At 42.9% G+C, this 19,546-nt stretch overlaps 2 protein-coding genes across 9 annotated transcripts in view; one reads left to right on the top strand and one right to left on the bottom strand.

The window, feature by feature from the left end:
• Positions 1–5,280: 5,280 nt before the first annotated feature.
• MCFD2 (multiple coagulation factor deficiency 2, ER cargo receptor complex subunit) lies at positions 5,281–10,521 on the bottom strand. 3 transcript variants are annotated; one of them, XM_071739419.1, is made up of 4 exons: positions 10,234–10,521; positions 8,744–8,892; positions 7,898–8,057; positions 5,281–6,734 (listed from the first exon to the last, which is right to left on the bottom strand). In XM_071739419.1, exons 1-4 carry the CDS (start codon positions 10,504–10,506, stop codon positions 6,603–6,605), a joined length of 714 nt encoding a protein of 237 aa, XP_071595520.1. In that variant the 5' UTR covers positions 10,507–10,521; the 3' UTR covers positions 5,281–6,602. The 3 variants fall into 3 exon arrangements, with proteins under 3 accessions (XP_071595520.1, XP_071595522.1, XP_071595521.1); XM_071739421.1 differs by having other exon boundaries at positions 10,045–10,350; XM_071739420.1 differs by lacking the exon at positions 10,234–10,521 and adding an exon at positions 9,749–9,991.
• Positions 10,522–11,229: 708 nt separating this feature from the next.
• Positions 11,230–19,546, top strand: part of TTC7A (tetratricopeptide repeat domain 7A) — a 167,624-nt gene continuing 159,307 nt past the window's right edge. For 4 of the 6 annotated variants that reach the window (XM_071739416.1, XM_071739415.1, XM_071739414.1 and 1 more), the window contains exons 1-3: positions 11,230–11,380; positions 14,044–14,207; positions 16,281–16,449. In XM_071739416.1, coding sequence (XP_071595517.1) covers positions 11,230–11,380; positions 14,044–14,207; positions 16,281–16,449 — 484 coding nt within the window. Of the gene's footprint in view, positions 11,381–14,043; positions 14,208–16,280; positions 16,450–17,158; positions 17,218–19,546 lie in introns of those variants that run through there. The other 2 variants (XM_071739418.1, XM_071739417.1) reach the window with 2 other exon arrangements.

Genomic DNA, 19,546 nt, shown 5'->3' with positions numbered 1-19,546 from the left:
TGGGATCACTACTTACCCACTGCATCACCCCTTTAGCTTGTACTCAACTTACAGTGTAGCAATATTCATAGTAAAGCCTGCCCAGCATGTACCATTGACCATGGGGATATTGCTTCTCTTCCGTGCTGCCTTGGGTTTAATAAATATTGTTGCCAGGCTTTAACATTTAAGCCTTGATCTTTCTGAGCTCCTGCCTTGAGTCAGTTTTGTTGTGGATAAAGTCAAATCCCTGGCCTACAAATGGCACCAGGCTTCCTCTGATTATTAATCCATCAGCATCTGCTCTTGGTCAGTACTTGAAGCAAGTTCTTGGGCCAGATGGACCTTTGTTTTGACTCAGTGTGGATCCCCTCACACTAAATTCTCAGTGTCAACAAAAATAGTGGATGTTTTGCTGAAAATAAGGCTAGGAATTCACTTAGTTGCTTTAAAGATTCTTAACAGTTTTGGGGTTTTTTTGAAGAAGCTTTTGTACCTCTGTGCTCTGGAGATAGGACTTGATTCCTAAGCAAAGCATTATCTTGGAGTCAGACATAAGCTTTTTTACCCCCATTCTGGTTCAAAGTGCTCACTTCTGGCTCTTGACAATCACATTTTGAACTTGCTTAGTAGCAACTTCGTCGAGTTTTGCATTTAGATGCTGTTGACAGTGAGCATACCCTGGCAGGACTGAACAGGACCCTGCTGGTTGCAGGCTGCTCTGTGGCACAGCATGGGAACTGAGTTTGGCAGCAGTGCCTGAACAGCCATCATCTCCTGGGACTGAGGAACCACCTGACTTGAAGGCAGAGGTGACAAACAAGTTTTCAGGGTTTTTCAAGAGAGGAAAATAGGTTGTGATGGTAAAGAGGTGTAAAACTGACACCTTGACAAATCAAGGGAAAACTGGAATATGGCTGGTTCATAAGAGTCTACAGAGACAGTAAGGAGAAGAGGAAAAGTTTACAGCAGGGAGAGAGGAGAGTGGCCTGGGATCTTGGAGAAGACTTCTCTGAGACCTGAAGCTGAGCACAGGATCTGTGTTTGGCTCTTGGCTGTGGAACTTTCTGTAAGGGAATTATCCTCCTGACACAAGTCCACGCAGATGATGCTGACAGTGACAGACTGAGAGACAAGCTTTCACCAGAGTGGGTCTGGAGAGGTCACTAACTCCACCTTTCTATCCCAAGACCAAGTTACAACCACACCCCCTGAGGCTACAGTATCTTATAATTGATATGAAATTTTTGTACAGTGTCCACTCTAAATCTCCCAAGCTGTTTGTTTCATGCTTCTTTATGTTTTATTTTTCCTGATCTTTCCACCAAGGACGTATTCTTTCCTTATGCTTTGCAACTGCTTTTTAGTTGAAGACTATTAGCCCTCCTTCTTCTCAGCTGTTACTTCTTAAGCAAAAATCCCCCACATTTTTTGCAGTCTTCCTTCACGTTTTCTGGATCTCTGTCTATTTTTGCTGATCTCTTTTGGCCTCTTGCCAAATAGTTCATATCTTTCTTGATGTTCAGTACACTAGATGGGAAACAGTCTTCCAAGTGAATCTTTAACAGTGAGGATCAGCCCACATGGACTCTTCAGGTAATCTTTCAGACCCTTTATCCAGTGTGAGGGCTTTGCCATCTTCTTCTGCCACAGTCCCAGGATTTTTCTCTTGTGAACTGGTACCTAGACAGTTATGCAAGTACAGATGAGTATTTCTGTGTAAGCATTGTATTTTGCACTGTTACATTGCATTCAATTATGATGACTTCTCTAAATGCCAAAGATTATTTTAAATTCTGATTTTTTAGCATTTATAACATCTGCAGTCCTTCCTTGCTCCATGTGCAAGCTTAAAAATCACCCTTCACATTCCATCCTCCATACCTTCACTGAAAGCATCAAATAAAACTTCGTACAGGACCAAGGTCCACAGAATTCCTTGCAGAACACATATATTTTGATAGGTTATGATGGAATTACCCTGTGGATACAATTATCCCAGAAGACTTGACCTCCTGCCACTTTTTTCTAGTAATAATTACACAGTCTGCTTGCTGTTGGCCTTTTTAGTAGAGTAATGAAAAAGGGGGAAAAAAAAATGACATTAAATTCTCCAGCTTCCTCTGCTGTTAGTGCCCCCCCATCTTTGAATAGTGGTCCAAAATTCCCCTTCTTTTTTCTCCTACAAGCTTACCTGTAAAATTTATTTTACTTTTGGTAAGTTTCAATAGCTGCATCTTGTGCATTTTGCCTTTACTAACTGGATATCCCCTCCTACGCCTTGTGAATGGAGCATTGTGCTCAGTTCTCAAGCAACTGACCTCATTTTACTTTACAGATAACTCTCTCTCTTATGCTTGCAGTCAATTAAAAGGTTGTGAATCAGCTGACTGATGCTGAATTTCCTTACTTTCCTCTAAACTTGCACAGGTTGCACTTGGGTTCTTATTAAAATTTCTTGAAGCAACTGACAGCTCCCCATAATTCATTTTTCCCTTAGATTTGCCTCATATGAAATCTTCCCAACCCATTTCTGAGTCTGACATCTGCCTTCAGTGCTGTCAGCCACTCAGCTGGATCAAGTGACAGAAGTTGACACTGTGTACTCTGCATTATTGAGTTCCTGTAACATGTGGTACCTGGCAGTAGACTTTGAATCATATCTTACACTGCCCTCTACCTACGTGTAAAACTGCTATTTGGCTGAAGAAAACAGTGACAATTACTTACTAACACTTAAGATTTAGGCTGCTGTTCAGAATTCAGCATGAAGAATGGGAAGAAAAATGTGACTTCAGAGAAACTTTTGTAAGACATTGGTAATTACCCTTAGGATGGATCTCATTCAACATGGACAGAGGTTCTGTGCTGATTAAATGCTTAATACAAATTCCCTGTGATAATAACTAATCCAGACTAAAGTAGGCAATGCTTCTTGCTGTAATTTGTTTACTCAAAACTTGGCACATCATGCAGCTGCTTCATGGTGCAATGGTCAGGCAGTACGACCACAATGGAGAGAGGAAGGAAAACTCAGTAAGGTTCATCTTAAGGAAATATGGCTCATCAGACCACACTGGACCTATTCCTTGCAAGAGTAGTGACAGAAGCTCTTACTGACATCTAATGCAAAACCTGTGAGATTTCAGGTCCAAATAAAACTCTCTCAAATTCTTTAATGTTGGTTGGAACCACTGTAGATAGCTCATGGACCCTCTCATGGGTCAATAGAGATAGTCAAGAAGTCAGGCCAAGAATGCTACTTATACTAGAAAGCCTTTTAGTTACCACAGTTATTTTTACTGACAACATTACAAAACAAATTTCTTTAGTATCACTTCAGATCACTTTAGATCCCTTAAACAATGAAAATTAATTATCAGTAAGCAATCCCAGCTATGGTCACTTTTTATGACAGGTGAAAACTAATAGAAACGTGGGCATCACCCTGGCAGTGTGGTGTTGGAAGACAGAGGAGCAAACATAGCTTAGGATCGGAGTAGTGGTGATGTTTTGGGGAAGTCCAGGTTGTTGAAATGCTCCAAGTTACGTTCTGCAGGGAGCGAATGTACAGTGCCAATACGCTCCCTAGTGGCTGCACCGATTATGACATTTTCCTGAATTAATGTTCCATTTGTGAATCCTTATTATTAAAATTTATTTTACATTAAATCAGGATTTGCAAATCTGTAATAATTCCTTAAGAAATCTAAGATATTTTGAGGTAATTGGTTATTAATAATTTTTACAAAAGGGGCATGAATACGCAGAAAAAGATGTTGCTAAGAAGTTCTAGGCTGTCATTCTTGTCACCAACATTCAAACAGGCATTGGACAAAGTGCTTCAGATTTTTTTTTCTTTGTGTACAGGCTAACTTCTACATCAACTAATAATAATAAAAAAACCACTCAGTTTAAGAGTGCTTCAAGAACAAGACAAAGTTTTTTCTTTGGCTGTAAGATTATGCAGTATTTTGTGAGGTACAAGCAGGTAATACAGATACTTTGCACAGGGTGCATAGCATACAGTAATGCAAAGCCAGGTGTGTTCTCCTCTAATGGGGAAAACTAATCCCCATCCCTTGAGATGATGGAGTAGGACAAGGCTAAAACCATAAGCAACAGCATTCTTCCTTTTTCCTGCTTCTGCCAGGGATGCGACCGACCTTCAGTACATCACACACCCCTTCTGCTTTCTCTTCTCTGTGCAACTGTTCTACAGGTGTTAAAACAGCTTTATAGTTACGACTATTTCTGTTTTAAATAATGTATTTTCTATACTATAACTATGAAATTGAAAATACTGTATGTATGACCTGTACTAGCATATTTAGGGTACAGGATGAACTACAACTAGTACACAAATCAGTTGTATTTAAATTTGACTCACCATTGCTCTCAGCATTTTAGCATTTTTCTGCTTAATAACTGAGAAAGCTCCCTAGACAGTTGTAAAAACATTTATCTTTAAGTGCACTTAATGAAGCATATGTATTTAAGAGGCTGAGCAAAGACATGATGATGCAGGTTTCAGCTTGGGTAGCATTCCTTGAACTGTTCTTTCTAGGAAAGCAGAAATTTTGTTTTGCTCTTTCTTCATGCATCATGAAATCATGAGAACCAATTTTGTTCTCCATTTTTTGGTAGACTGTCTATTTATGCATGTTTCTGAACCATTACAAACAATTTTAAAATAGTTGGTGAACAATGTTCATGTTACCCATGTTTATCATATTTCTGATGTGAAGCTTTTATGGTGCATGCCTTTTGCCATTTAAAATAGTAGTTAATAAACATAATTACATATATAAGTACAACATACGTATGTATATAAATATGCCCCATGGGTGGCTGCTGAACTAAGTTTATAGACTGCACAACCTGGTAAGAAAACCATGATTTTTAAGTCTCTTTCTCAAATAAATCCAAAACTCAGAAGCTCATGCAATACAGGTCCACAGACAACCTGTTTTCAGTGCTCAAAGCAGAGCAGCTTAACCTCTTCTCCCCTCCTACCTGCAAGTATTTTCTATACTTTCTTCTGATTCAGCATCCACTCCAGATGAATAACCCTCAAAAGAGTGACCTAAAAAATACCTAAGTAGCTTTCTTTTCAGATGACTACTGGTAAGGGAGATGGGCTTAAAAATACACTAGGTGTTTCTCATGAGGATGTCCAGCCTTGTCTGTGTAGCTCCAGCATGCAAAAACCCCAATTAATTTTTATTGCTTCTACAACCAGCACAAGCCCAGCCACAGAGGTATCGAAACAACTACAAGAAAAAAGGCTGACACTCAGGATTCATTGCACAAACATTTAAACAGAGGAAATAATTTCTTTTACAAATGCATTTCTCTTGTATAAGAATAATTTTGTAAAGAAAATAGCTCTTTATACATTTTACAGATATATGCTAACATTTAGATTCTTAATGGATAGTGATTGAATGAAATTTAAAATTTCAGTTGTTTTAGTCACCAAATATGAATAACATAGAAACACATCACTGCTCTATTATCCATAAACTGCTTGACTTACCAAGGATTGAGTCAAGACACTGAAAACAGTCCTAGAGCCACATTAATTTGCAAACACTCATGTTGAAACTGTTAGTTATGAACTACCTTTTGAAAGTAATACCATAATTTAAGTGTCAAGGAATATGAACTCAGGCAGCATTACTTGCTCACTTAGATTATCCTGTTAGTTAATACTGTAAAAACCAAATTGAACAAACTTTTATATTGTACTCGTTTACTGTTAATGTGACCTTCAAAATGAGATAGCAGAAACTATTCTAGTAAATGCTATGCAGCATTAATATACCATACAAATGTAATAAAAATACTTTCATTTTCTTAGGAAAACACCATGGAACGCAGGAAAAAGAAACTGTAAATTAAGATATAAATCTGTGAAGTTTGAGAAGAAATTGAAAAAGATGTGTGTGTGTGTATATATACATGTAAAATGTAAGGGTATGCGAGGAAGTACATTTATTTAAAAATACTCAGTTTCTTCAAAGACTGTGTTAAAAGTCCATATGGTATCATGTGGACCTCCAACAGACCACATTCAAATATTTTTCCTCTACAATTACTGTTTCAAGCAGCTGTACATATATGCAAGTTTCCTTTGAAATTAGTGGAAAACTAAGGACATTTAGCTTTGAAATCCAACTATAGGCAGTAATCATTTCTTGCTTTCTAGGTATTTTATAACTTTCAATAGAAGATGTAAGCAAACAAGTACTATATACCCCAATGACAGAAAAACTGAGATTCAGTGTATGTACTGTGATTGATATGTGTATTGTGATTTGTGTACCATCCATTTAGTATCCATACACAGCTACTAAAGGGTCTGCCAGCTGTACCCCCTAGGAGTAATGCTGATGCTTCCATGCTTCAAGATTCCAATGTGTGTGGCTATGTTTCATCAGACATGGCTCTCACTCCAAGTTACCCAGTCTCTTAACAGATAATTTTCAAATAAATGCACCTGGAACTGGTACACCCCTCCTTCTTACAGCACAGAGGTTCATATGAGGCATTCATGAAACACATTATAGTTGTTCACATTCCCACATAGTTAGAAGGAGAATCAAGCCCCTTGCAAAAGGTTATTCCAGCGATTTTGCAAATTCTGCGTAGTCAATGTATCCATCATTGTTCTTATCATCATCTCTTAAGACATCATCTATCAGACTGATCAGCTCTTCTTCCTTCATTGCCTGGGTATGCTCACCACCTTCCTACAGAAACAAAAACACATTGAAGAGTTCAGCAATTCCCACCTAGTGGTACGTATGACAGATGACTGACAACTGATTTTTTTGTTGTATTTTGTTCATATTAATATTTGGTGCCTAGGTTGGCATAAAGTTTTACTTAATCATTTATACCAATATAAGCAAGTTTTATAGGTGCAAGCTATGAAGTCCAAGTTCTCTGGACTTCAGAACAAGCACTCTGTATCCAGTTAATATTTTTAGCCAAAAGTTCTAAAGGCTGAATAGCACTGGGTAATAATTTAACAGATGTATTCTTAACATGGATCTTGATGCAGTATTGACAGTATAGTTTCTATACAGTACAGAAACACATTCTTGTGTGTCAGAACTTGCAAAATGCAGAGCTTGACAGCAAAAGAGTAGTGAAAAAATCCAGCATCATAGTTTAGTCAGTCAAATTGGCATTATCACCACTTACAAGCAAAGGGGGGATATAAAGAAATCCCTTTGCACATGAAACAGACAGTGGTTATTCTGTTCTCAGGTAGGTATTTTTGGCACAGGTGTATGTAGGTATTCTGAACTGTATCTTCAGAGGTCAGTACAAGAGAATGTGTGAGTATTGTCTTCCTAATGATTGTATCTTCCTACTGTCCTTAAATGTTCCTAGCTGGAAGGAGAATTTGTGTTTAGAAAAAAGCAGACCACAACTTGTTTGTCTAATACTAATTTGTGCAAGAGGTTTCTTACAGTTTGTGTATCCATGGCAGTAACAGTTTGAAGTTGAGAACAGAGGCCCTAGAACCTCAAACAGCACTGTTATCACATGCTGTTTCTATAAATCCTCACCAGCATTATCCCATTTTGGGTAACTGCCCTTTCTCCCCATCCCTACCTATCAAAGTATCTCCTTTGTCAAATAATTTTATTCTACAGTCCTTCTTCCCTCTGAAGTTTAAACTACAGTGGAGATTTCTTGAAAACTGCAATGTGATACAAAAAGCTGTGATAAAGCTAGTACATTTAAAAATCAAATCAAAACCATGAGGGGCAAAAATAATCTCATTTTCAAGTGAAATTGTAACTGTGCTTAAGATGTGTTATAACCCTTCTGTCCTATGGTAAGCTGCTTTTAGAGAGCCAGATGTTTCCAAACACACATGCCATTACAAAATCCCACCAACCTCTTTGTGAACATGTGATATAGCTGTAGCAAGCTCTAATCCATCTAGCAAATTATTGCCATCATAATCATGCATTTTGAAGTAATGAAGCTGCAACTCTTGTGGAGACATTTCAGATTCTGGTTTCTCAATAACACCTTCCAAATGTTCCATGATGTGTCTGAGAAAGAAAATAAATAGACAAAGTACACAACGTATCAGTCAGTATTCTGTTTACATCAAACATTGCTTTTGATCAGACAGTCCAGTACACCCTCTAAAAGCACCCTGGACAACCCAAAGTTACAGTTTTATACCAAGATGAAGGTGGTGCAAAGGTTGTTTGTTGTAGGTGCTGCAGTGAGCTCTAATATGTTACGTAGCTATTTCTGTTTCTATTGGCCTGCTTAGCAAACTCTCAAACAACTGAATCAGTGCCCAAAACCTCCTTTTGGCTGTCTTCCAAAGCACAGGAACTGAAGGAAGATTTTTCCCAGTCAAACATCAAGTATTTATGGAGTTTTATTTGCTGCTACCACTGTTTTGTCTGTATGAACAAGCAAATGAGAAAAAAACCCTCACTCTACCTGTTAAGACCATGATCTTGTCTAAAGTCTGTTTATCTAGGTAAGATGGATTACTGTATGAAATTATTTATAGTATGAGCAGGGCTAAAGGCTCCAGAGAGACCTTTCTAGGTCTAGTATCTCTAGAAACTTACTCAGCAAGCATGTCTCATATCTGACTCCATTTAGACATACAACATCCTGAGAAAAGTGTGCCCTAGGCTTAAGTCCAACTCATGTACCAAGAGATAAGGAAACCACTAAGAAACAATTTTACATTTTTAGAACATGCAACACATACTCTTTATCTTGTACCAGGTTCTTATCAAGGCGAATATTTGCATGTTGACTCTCTCCTCCGTGTTCCACAGCTAAGGCAGAGGCAAAGAATGCAGCCAGAAAGATGAAATGCAGACGTATTCTAGAAATCCTTTGGGCCATCATGATCTCCTACAACATGGAAAACATTTCAACCTCCCCCCAAAAAACCCAGCAACATGAAAAATAGCACAAGTCCTATGAGGTGAGGCTGAGGGAGCTGGGGCTGTTCAGCCTGGAGAAGAGGAGGCTCAGAGGAGACCTCATCACTCTCTACAACTCCCTGAAAGGAGGTTGGAGCCAGGGGGGGGTTGGTCTCTTTTCCCAGGCAACTCTCAGCAAGACAAGAGGGCACGGTCTCAAGTTGTGCCGGGGGAGGTTTAGGTTGGACATTAGAAAGAATTTCTTTACTGAGAGGGTGATCAGGCATTGGAATGGGCTGCCCAGGGAAGTGGTGGATTCGTCATCCCTGGAGATATTTAAAAAGAGACTGGATGTGGCACTGAGTGCCATGGTCTGGGAACTGCAGCCGGAGTGGATCAAGTGTTGGACTTGATGATCTCTGAGGTCCCTTCCAACCCAGCTGATTCTGATTCTATGAAATGCAATCTACTTTCAGCAGATTTACAGAGGGCTTAAAAATAACCCCACTACGTTCTATAATAGAAGAATTTGCTTCATTTCAAGCCCTTAGCAAGCAGATCACCAGCGAGCTACAATTAAGAATTTCTCTAGAGGGTCCCTATTTCTAGGAAGTACGCAGGAATTTCCACAAAATTACTATTTTTTGTTGTTTTCCATGCCATGAGCATGCACTCTTCAAGCCATCCCAGCCTCTCCACTGAGCCTCTAGGCAACCCACCACACCAGCATCACCCAGACCTGCCCCACCGCTGCGGGAGCAAAGGGGTCTTCAGGGGCCGCGTATAATTAGCAGATCCATTAAACCCACAAACCCTAAATCAGATACAACTTTCATGGCAGCAACCTGGCAGGCAACCAAAGGCCACCTCAGCGGGGTGCGCAGTGCCGGGACGCGGCGAGCTGAGGAGCCCATCGCTCCCTTCGCCTTTTCTGTTCGTCTCCCGCCTTCAGCAGCGCCCGCCGAAGCAACCCCCGGTGCGCAGCCCTGACAGCTGACACCGCACCGGCACCGCCCCGGCACCGGCACCGCCCGCTTCTTTCCCGCCTGCCCGGGACCCCGCGAAACCCCCGCCCAGGCCGCAGCCACGCCCGCTCCCGCCCTGGCTGCCGGAGACGCCTCGCCGCCGCCAGGCTACGCACCCTCCGACCGGGTGTCGGGTGTCGGCTGCCGGTTCGGTCCGGGCCGTGCCTCCCGGAGGCTGCGGTGTCCGGGCAGGTGTCTGCGGGCTGCGGTCGGGCAGGGAACCATCCCCGGCCTCACCTCTGACCCCACGCACTCGCTGCGCTCCGGCTCCGGCCCCGCCCCCCCCGCGTCCCCATTGGCTGCACCTTTCCGCCTCGCGGGGCTACGTCACCGCTCATGGCATTCCACGTGGAGCCCTCGCAGAGGGGCAGGGGGGGCGCCCCGCCCACCGCGGGGAGGGGGGACCGCGCCGCCGCCGGGGTGGGCCCGGTACCGGCCCCGGTGAGGAGAGGCCCGCTCCTTGCGGAGGGCGTGCCCAGGGTATTCAAGCAGCCGCGCTCCGGGCGGAGCCGAGAGGAAAGGGGACGGCGGTGCGAGCGCCGGGAGGGCGGGACGGGGCACTGTGTGTCCCCGCCCATCCCAGTGGCAGCGCCTCGCACTACCCGGCGGCTCTGCTTTCACCACCCTGCCGTCGTTACCCCCGCGGTCTATAAACTCTTCTCTTTCGCTTCCTCCCTTATCCCGTGTCGAAGGCCTCCTTATTTTATACTCAGCACTTTTACGGGGGCCCCGACCTCGGGCACCGCCGTGGGCTTTTGTTACGGGTGCGCTGGAGGGTTCCTCCGTGCTGAAATCGCCATTGCGGGAGGAGGGGAGAGAGGGGTGGGAACGGCTGACAGAGGAGGCGCGGGGTTCAGGTGGCTTTCGAGGGTCATGGTAGGGGAGCGGCGGCGCCGGCCCTTCTCACCGAGGAAGGGAGCCCTCGGTGTCAATGCCCAGCGTCCCGCGAGTCCCGCTGCGTGTGGCAGGCGGAGGGCAGCTGGGTGGGAGCGGTGCGCTTGGATGGCCGCGGGACCGGGACAGCGGCGGCACATGCAGGGGCCACGGTTCTCCGGTCCGAGCGTCAAGTGAGGGGCGAGCCGGGAGGGCGAGCCAGGAACGAGCCGTTGTCCTCGGCGGCAGGCCCGGGGCAGAGTCATCCCGCCCGCGCACACCCCGCTGGGCACCCCGGGGGCGGGCGGGGCCGGCGCCGCCCACCCAGAGCGGCGTCCCCGCTCAAGCTCCAAGCATCTCCGGGGCGCTGCCGCCGGGGACTCCCCGCCGGGCCGGGCGGGGCGGGACAGGCCCGGGCCGGCGCTAAGATGGCGGCCAAGGGCTCGCACTCGCACGTGAAGCTGGAGATCGAGCGGTGCCGGGCGGAGGGGCGGTGGGAGCAGCTCCAACACCTGGCCCAGCAGCTGCTGCCGCAGACACGGAACCCGCAGAAGGCGGCGGGGGTCGACGATGGTGCGGGTAAGCGGCAGGGGGCTGGCAGGGTGGGGCAGAGCGGCGGGGTGGCCGCCGTTACCCGACCGCCCGGGTATAGGGCAGCGGCGGGGCCGACTTCATCATTCGGGCTCGGCAGCCCCGGCCCCGTGGGCTGGCGTAGGCGGGAGCTACGGCTGCCCCCTCTGCCGGAGTTGCCGGAGTGTCGGCGGGGATAGCGGGGTGCTGCGCGGCCCCGCGCTGAGAGGGAGGGATGGCTGGATATGTGGATATTATGCCTCTGCTGCGGTGGAAGCCCAGGAGCCGGCGTTCAGGAGGAAAACCCTGCGCTCAATCTTCGTGTCAGCGCTTCCGAGCCCCTCGGGCTGCGAAGAGAAATGCATTGCTGGGGGCTGTCAGTGTGAGCAAGGGGCAGCGGCGCTTGCTCGGTGGCTTCTGCGTGTTCGGGACGTCTGGGGAGCTCCTGGATGCAGGTGGCCTCGGTGCTACTCTAATTCCACAACCTCCGCTGGGCTGCGGCCAGGCTACTGACCGAAATCTTCCGTGTTTAGAAATGGCTCAGTTTCTTGATACGTGTGGTGCTGATTCCCTCTTGCCTTCTTGTCACCCGCTATGGATGCCTTTAAGTTGTCTCCCTACGCTTCTGAAGGGGACTGCTGTATTTAAAGGCTTGGGCTCATCCACGTATCTTTTCATATGTAAGACACGTTGCATAAAGAGCATATATATATATATATATATATATATATATATTTTTTTTTTTTTTTTTTTCCCTGTTACAACACGCTACCTAGCTTATTTCTAAATGAAGTTGTTTGCAACAAAAGAGGCAGCCTGACTCAAAAATATAAAATTCTGTGTCCGTAGTCAACATCAATAAGTTGTGAAGAGGACCTGATCCTGGACACCACACTGGTATAAGAAACTCTGCTGTCAAGTCGGAGCAGTTACTTCCAAGAATAAACCAGCTTCTTTATAGGAGTGTTTCTAGGATGTGGTCCTAGAGTTTATTGATGCGTGCTGGAGGGCAATAAACTTCACAGTGGGAAAGCATGGTGGGGGGATGCTGGTAGCTTAATACATGTTGATTTATGAGTTGTTCCAAGTGTGTACGTGATTAAGATCAAACCCTGTGTGAGAACCACATGGCCAACCTTTGAACTTGAGTCATGTTTCAACAGTGCTTCTTGGGTGCAGAGGTCATCGTGCAATCAAGAGGCATTAATAGTTGAAGAGTTCATATTAGTCTGTTTCCTTGTAATTAAAAGGTGTAACAACAGTATGATTGCTGTAAAACCATTGTTTGTTGATATGCTGCTGTGTTGCTATAACTTCCTCATTAGGAGAGTAATGTTTTGCTATAGCTACAGAACTTTTCTTCCAGCAAGGAACTAGCTACAGTTTTGTGTTTCTGGAAACAATAGTGTGCCTGGATGGGATTTTTTTTAACAGTACTATTTGCTTTGAGAGATAGTGTATACTTATTTCTTAATTGTATATGGTCATATAATTCCTCAAGTTTGGTTAAGAGTGTTCTGAAAAGCTCTTCAGTGTTCTGTAGAAATTATTGCATGCAAGGTTGGAGGGAAATACAGTTGAATGTTTTTGCTTCCAATTTAATGTACGTGTACTTCATTCATGCAAGTTAGTTGTAGATCTGCAATTGAGTAGGAACAGCCATGGTTATGATATGTTGTGTAGCTGAACACAACAAAAAATTCTGTATGTATCATATAGTTGGTAAGTGGGGATAAGTTGTCCCATGGACTGAAAATATAGAAGTAGCTACACTATCGTGTTTCCTGCATTCTAGAATTTCAGACTTCGAAATGTGAAGTATATATGAAATGTAGGGTTTGGCTCTTTGATTTACAAAGACTTTCTTACCCTGTTTGACCCACTAGTCAGCTGCTTGAGGTACTACTTTTATGGATAAATGAACCATGGAACTGGTGCCGTGGTGCAAGAACTGCAAGTATCTCTGGAAGATGAAACTTCCTTTTTCAGCTTACGATTGCAACATTGCATGGTTCTTCATGCATCCAGTGCTACTCCCTCTGTTTGAGTTTGTTCTTTGGAAATCTGAACAAGAATGGATTATAATGTATAAACAGTCTTATAGGGCATGTTAATTATGTCAGTGGATCAAGCCTTACTTATCTTTAGTAATGGATGTGTAGAATGTTTTTAAATTCTCTACTTTTTTTTTTTTTTCTTTCTTTTGTAAACTTTCTGGAAAATCTTAAAAGTTTCTGATATAGTTACTGCTCTGCAGTGAAAGCCATAGCTTATTTGCAGTCCAAAGAATGTGTTTCGTGCTTGTACGTTTGTAAGTCTAAAGCATGCACTTAAATGTTTTCAAAGATTGGTCTTGTGCTTTTGAAAGGGAGTTCTGTGGTGCAAACTCTGAACTTTCATATTAGTGACAATACAAGAATGAATCGTGATGTCAAAATTAAAAGATTTGTTAGGGAATATCATCAAGGAAATGTCAGTTCATTTTTTCATAATAAACGTACTGTGAAGCTAGAAGTTAATGAAACTTTTTTTCTGTCTCTTATTTCTTCCTTTTCCCCTCATTTGAGTTACTGTTTGTGTGTCTCAAAGCTGTGATGTTTTGGTTTTGTAATGCTGTTTGTCAAGAGGATGGCACTAAGTAATGTTTCTTGTTGTTTGGTATGTGCTTTCAGAGGACTACAGGAATATGCTGCTTGCAGAGGCTCTGCTAGAAAAATGTTTGAAGGAAAACTTTGCCAAACTGAAGGACTCCATTCCACTGTCAGAGAAGAGTGATCCAAAACTGAGTGAAGCTAAACAGTATCTCACAAATATCTTAAGCAGAGGAAAAATACAAGTAAGTGAGCTCTGTCATTGTAATTTCTGCCAAATGTATGGTTATTAGTCTGATACCAGTTGTTGGTGTTGCATCTTCGTGTTCCTTTATGTACAGAGCTGGACTGTTGATTATTATTAATGGACTGGTAATTCAGTGCCCCTTTGCACTGTCTTTTGTTGGGAGACTTGTTTTTTCATAGGCCAACCAGTTATGTGCTACAAATATATATATACTGTGTGCACTTGCAGCCCAGAAGGCCAACCATATCCATGCACAAAAAGAACTGTGGCAAACAGATTGAGGGAGGTGATTCTTCCTATCTACTCTGCTCTCATGAGACCCCACCTGGAGTACCAAGTTCTGGGGTCCCCAGCACAGGAAGGACATGGACCTGTTGGTGTGAGTCCAGAGGAGGCCCACAAAGATAATCAGGGGTTGGAGCACTTCTTGTGAAGAAAGGCTGAGAGTTGGGGTTGTTCATCCTAGAGAAGAGGAGGCTCTGGCAAGATCTTGTAAGTGGCCTTCCAGTACCTGAAGGGGGCCTACAGGAAACCTAGGGAGGGACTTTTTACAAGGGAGTGTGTAGTCATATGATGAGGGGGAACAGTTTCAAGCTGGGAGAGTAGCTTTAGATTTGATATTTGGAAGAAATTCTTCTCTGTGAGAGTGGTGAGACACTGGAACAGGTTGCCCAGAGAAGTTGTGGCTGCCCCCTCCCTGGCAGTGTTCAAGGCCAGGTTGGATGGGGTTTGAGCAGCCTGATCTGGTGGGAAGTGTCCCTGCCCATGGCAGGGGGTTTGGAACCAGATGTGGTGTGAGTCCAGGATTACAGTCTTGCATTGCTTTTAGCCTCTGTAAGAGAAGTTACGTAAAGCTATGCTTTTATTTTATTTTGTGGTCTGGGTGTGTGGTTGGTAGCTGCCTGTCAACTCGGCTGCAGAGCTGCAGGAGTGTTTTAAGACTCTGCCTCTATGACTATTGCTGTGTTGGTGTCCTTGGACACACAGTTGCGTAACTGGGTTTAAAAAGATGGTCAATTACAACAGTCTGTTCTAGACCTGTATTACTTTTTGGCCTGAACTTCTTGTCTAGTTAGCTTCTGAGTGAGTGTTACACTTTTTTCATGTTGATTTCCAAGGAGCAAGTCTGCAGTGGGTTTTCCAGGGAAATTCCTTGTTCTTAATTTTTGAAAGTTGGTGTATTTAAAACAGTAAGAAGGAGGGAGGAAAGAAAGGGGAGTCCACACAACCCTTGTTCTTTATAGTTTAGCCCCAGCAACAGCTGAAACACTGAATTCGTCCAGGTCTTGGTGTTAAGTTTATGTGCCATATATTGCCATTACTATTTCTTGGTTAGAGGTGCAGCACTGTCCCTGTGTTGACTGCATGTATTAAAAAATGAATGAAAAAGCTTAGATCTCTTTTCCTGTGTTCCCAAGCTTAAAAAGGGTTTGGAGAGGTATACTTTACTGGTGTTGTTTGTGTAGTTTTTTGTTTGGGTTTTTGTGGGATTTTTTGGGTTGGTTTTTTTTTTTAATAAGGACTGATATGGGTGTTTTAAATATTTAAGGAAGCATTCAAATCTTAGACACAGCAGGCATACCTTCTGGTTTTCTGCTGTTGCCTGAAAATTCTTCAATGAGTTATGAATTTATTTGAGTTTTCTCTTTAATTAAATGTACAAAAGGAAGGGGAGCATTTGACTAAAATATGAAGGTTTCTGCTTAGCTTAAAAGAAGGGGATTTTCTTGGTGTGCATGTAAGTAGTTTAGTTTTGACAATGCCAGGCTCTTATGTGATCTGTGGCTGGTGAATCAATAGAGTGGGTCAGCTGAAACCAAAAAGGGGGCTTGCAAGTGTGTATTTGCAAACTGATCTCCAAAGTACTTTTGTTACCTCTATTGCCTGCTGCTCTCATGAGCATAGCCCTAAGATCTCTAGGCACTTAAATCCTTCCTACTTTGGCCTGTGGAGCTAGCAATGTTGAGAGGAAATTGTTATGTATCTGCTTCATTTGTTCTGAAGTACTCCATTCTTGCTGGCTGCTATTTTACCATGTAAACATTCTTTTCCTTTTCCCACTTTATTTCAGCCTAAGTTTATGACAGAGGCTATGCTGATCCTAGGAAAGCTTCATTATGTGGAGGGATCCTACAGAGATGCCATCAGTATGTATGCAAGGGCAACAATGGATGACCTCTCAAGCACAGGTGAACCCCTGTACATTCTGCGTTTGGTAACTGAAGCCTTCGTTATTAAAGGTAAAAGACCATGTATGTATATGTGAAGTATGCTGTGTTTAGGTTGAAGCTGAAGGTATTTCTTCAAGTGATTTGATTGGAGTAGAGCTAGGGCACTGTTCTATGCTGTAGAAAATCCCACTGGCTATTGTCTGTGTAGTTTAAACTTAAAGGCATTATAGATTCCTAGTCCATGGTTTTTAAACTTGCCTGGTTTGTAAAGTGAAGCTTGAAATTGGAAATCTGTTGGCTGTAAGCATCACACTTGAGCTTGTGTGTCCATTTTGGGAAAATATAAATCAAACACTCAGCTAAATGGGGGGCTACTGCTTTCTCTTAGAAAGAGTTCATCTACTTGTAAATTTTCCTATGGAGTAAGCAAGGATGATGTTTCCAAGTTTTAAACTCTGGACTAAGAGAATATGTGCTTTCAAAACAGGTAGTATATTTTGCAATGCATGTCTCACAGTATCAGACCTTTGTACAAACAGGAATCTCTCCTTCCCCTTGTAATTTTACAGATGTTGCATTGTTTGGGGGATCCTAATAAAAACTGCCTCTATGGGTAGTGAAATTGCATTTCCTTTTTTGAGTGGGGGAAAGGAAGACCCTCGTCAGTTTCTGACTTTGGGGGGAAAAAAGATCAGTAATCTTCTCCTTCATTTGCTTTCAGTTCCTTTATAAATGTTGCTCAAGTACCGCTACCTATCTACTGCTTTCTACTCTTTTCAGCATGTCCACCAGCTAATTAGGTGAATGAGAACTCTGATGATCAGATACCTTCAACTGGTATGTAAAAGAGTGAAACCAAATCAACCCCAAATCATGATCTCACCCAGTTATTCTGCTTTTTTGAAACCCTGTTTGTGCTGCTTTGCTTGCTTTGATTTTGTTTTCTGTGGCAGTAGTTGAATCTGCTTCATTAACAAGTGTTTGTGGAGCAGGACTCATTTACTTGTAACTCACACTAACACTTGCATGGCACAAAGGAGTGAGTAACTTGGAGTGCATTCATAGTGTATTTGAGAGCAGCTATCAGTGCACTCCAGAGTCTGGAGGAGATGCACTGTCCTCACTGGGAACTGGATAAGGCCCTTGGTGAGGTGTGAATGTAATGATAAGGTATGCATGGACACTGATGGAATGACACTGTGTACAGCCTTTTCTATGGTGTTGACTACTTAACTTGTGGGTAGAGATTCTGGGGTGTGGAGGTGTTTGCCTCAGAGGATCAGGCCATCTTTTTTTTTCCTCATATGGTTTAGCAGGGAACATAATGTTGTGTGGTCCCTGTGTTTGTGTGTAAACTGTAAGGAGATCCTGCCATTGCAGAGCAGCCTTTGTGCTATTACTATTTAATGTTCTTATCCTCCATTAGGATAATTTTCAGATTAGCCAAGATACCAAGGGTGTAGTAAATCACTCAGTATTCTACTGAAGTTTCTGACAGAGAAAAGTCCATCAGAGTGGAGCTTGTCCAGCTGAGTTTGGAGAGTGCCCTCACTGCTAAGATCATTGTTGCTCCATGACAGGTGCTCAACCTTCCAGTCTCAAAGAAATAAGCCATTAGAAATGTTAGAAATTTGTACAGGTATTTGTGGCAATAGCAGTGTGGATTTAAATTTTCATCCAGGCTAGCTCTGCAGGGTAGGTAACAGCATGGAGCTTAAATATTTAAAATTAATTTAGACATAATGCTAAAGACTTTTCTTAGTGCCGTTTTTCATTTGTTAACTCTACAGAGATTCAGCTGACCCATACCATGTTATTGCTTTTGGTTGAATGACTGTTATCCTATGTAAGCTGGAACCTTGTTTAAAACACCCTCTTGAACATTGCTGGAAATAAAATTTTTACAGGGATTGTTTAGGCAACAGTCTGGAAAAACTTCAGTCTTATTTTTATTTAAAGGCAGAACTTGGGTTCCCTCCTTAATTTCATACTCTAATTTTCTGTAATGGGAGAAAATAGTTGGTTTGACAGGGTGTCTCTGTTTATCCAACATTAATTAAACACCAGAAACTTTGTACTTCTTCTTAGTATGAACCTGACACCAACTTTGTTTTGTGTAGCTAGTATTGGTGGGTTGTGTTTATATGCTGAATGATGGTGTAAATTCTCAAGCACTCAGGATTATGCTGGAAAGGTCATGGAATAAAGACAAATCAAATCACAGGAACTCACAGTTACCCTTTTACTTGTGCCAATACCCTTTGGCTTGTTAGAAACAAGCCAAAATATAATGAGAAAGATTTGGAATACAGGAAGAGGAGCTTCATAGATATAGTCAGTGGTAGAAATAAAACGTGAACCAGCAAAACTGAGCTTGGTATTTTTAGAGCATCTTTTGTGCTCCACAATACAGTTGGACACTGAGCTAAATCTGTAGGATCTTCCTCTGAAGATCCATAGCATGCAGTAGCTTTGTATTATGGTAGGATTTCCACCCTTATGGTTGGACTGCTGAAGTTGAACAGGGGAAAAAGTTTGTTGCTTGCCTTGTACAGTGTACTTCCACTCACAGGGAGTATCAAGCAGTAAGCATTGAAATTATTTTTGAAAGTAGGGACTTGAGCAGTTGGCAAGTCACAGAAGAAACTGCAGAGGGAGAAGGACTCTTCCAGTTTCTCAACTGACTGCTTGTCCTTGCCCAGTTTCTAAATCCCTGTATTGCAAGGAGTTCTTTGTGCACTGTGAGTAGAGCTCTAACAATAGTTTGATTTTTTTTCTTTTTTCTTTTTTTCATGATGACTAATTTTGACCTCTTACAGTTAGTGAATAGATGGTTGGTCTGTACTTGTCTCCTTCCTCTTCATCCTCCATGAAGTTAATCACAGCACTGCAGATAATCGCTGATGCAAGCAGTTCTGTCTATTGCAAAAATCAGTACTGAGTAAGCAAACTTACTGTCATTTTGCTTCATTTGCTAATTTTGCTCTCACTTGGGAGATGTTGTGGCTTCATTGCTTGGAGTTGTCCATTCAAAACAAACAAGCAAAAAATACTTCACAACAACATCTGTAACTGCCAGAGCCCATTGGTCTCCTCCCACTGGCTGTGCTTGCTGCAGAAACCCTGCAGAGATGTGACTACTCTCAGAGGATAAATCTTCCTGGTA

This window comes from Heliangelus exortis, chromosome 3 (genome assembly GCF_036169615.1).
Source record: "Heliangelus exortis chromosome 3, bHelExo1.hap1, whole genome shotgun sequence".
NCBI lineage: Eukaryota > Metazoa > Chordata > Aves > Apodiformes > Trochilidae > Heliangelus > Heliangelus exortis.
Note: the sequence above shows the minus strand (reverse complement) of the source record. Positions and strands in the feature narration are given on the sequence as shown.

What these genes read in the sequence shown, in the direction of transcription:
- MCFD2 (XM_071739419.1), bottom strand. Translation starts at nt 10,506, where the DNA reads ATGGGCGGGGACACACAGTGCCCCGTCCCGCCCTCCCGGCGCTCGCAC. An exon ending in TAGCCCCGCGAGGCGGAAAG is followed by an intron (nt 8,893 to 10,233) that starts GTGCAGCCAATG and finishes TCCATGTTGTAG; the next exon opens with GAGATCATGATGGCCCAAAG. An exon ending in AACCTGGTACAAGATAAAGA is followed by an intron (nt 8,058 to 8,743) that starts GTATGTGTTGCA and finishes TTTCTTTCTCAG; the next exon opens with ACACATCATGGAACATTTGG.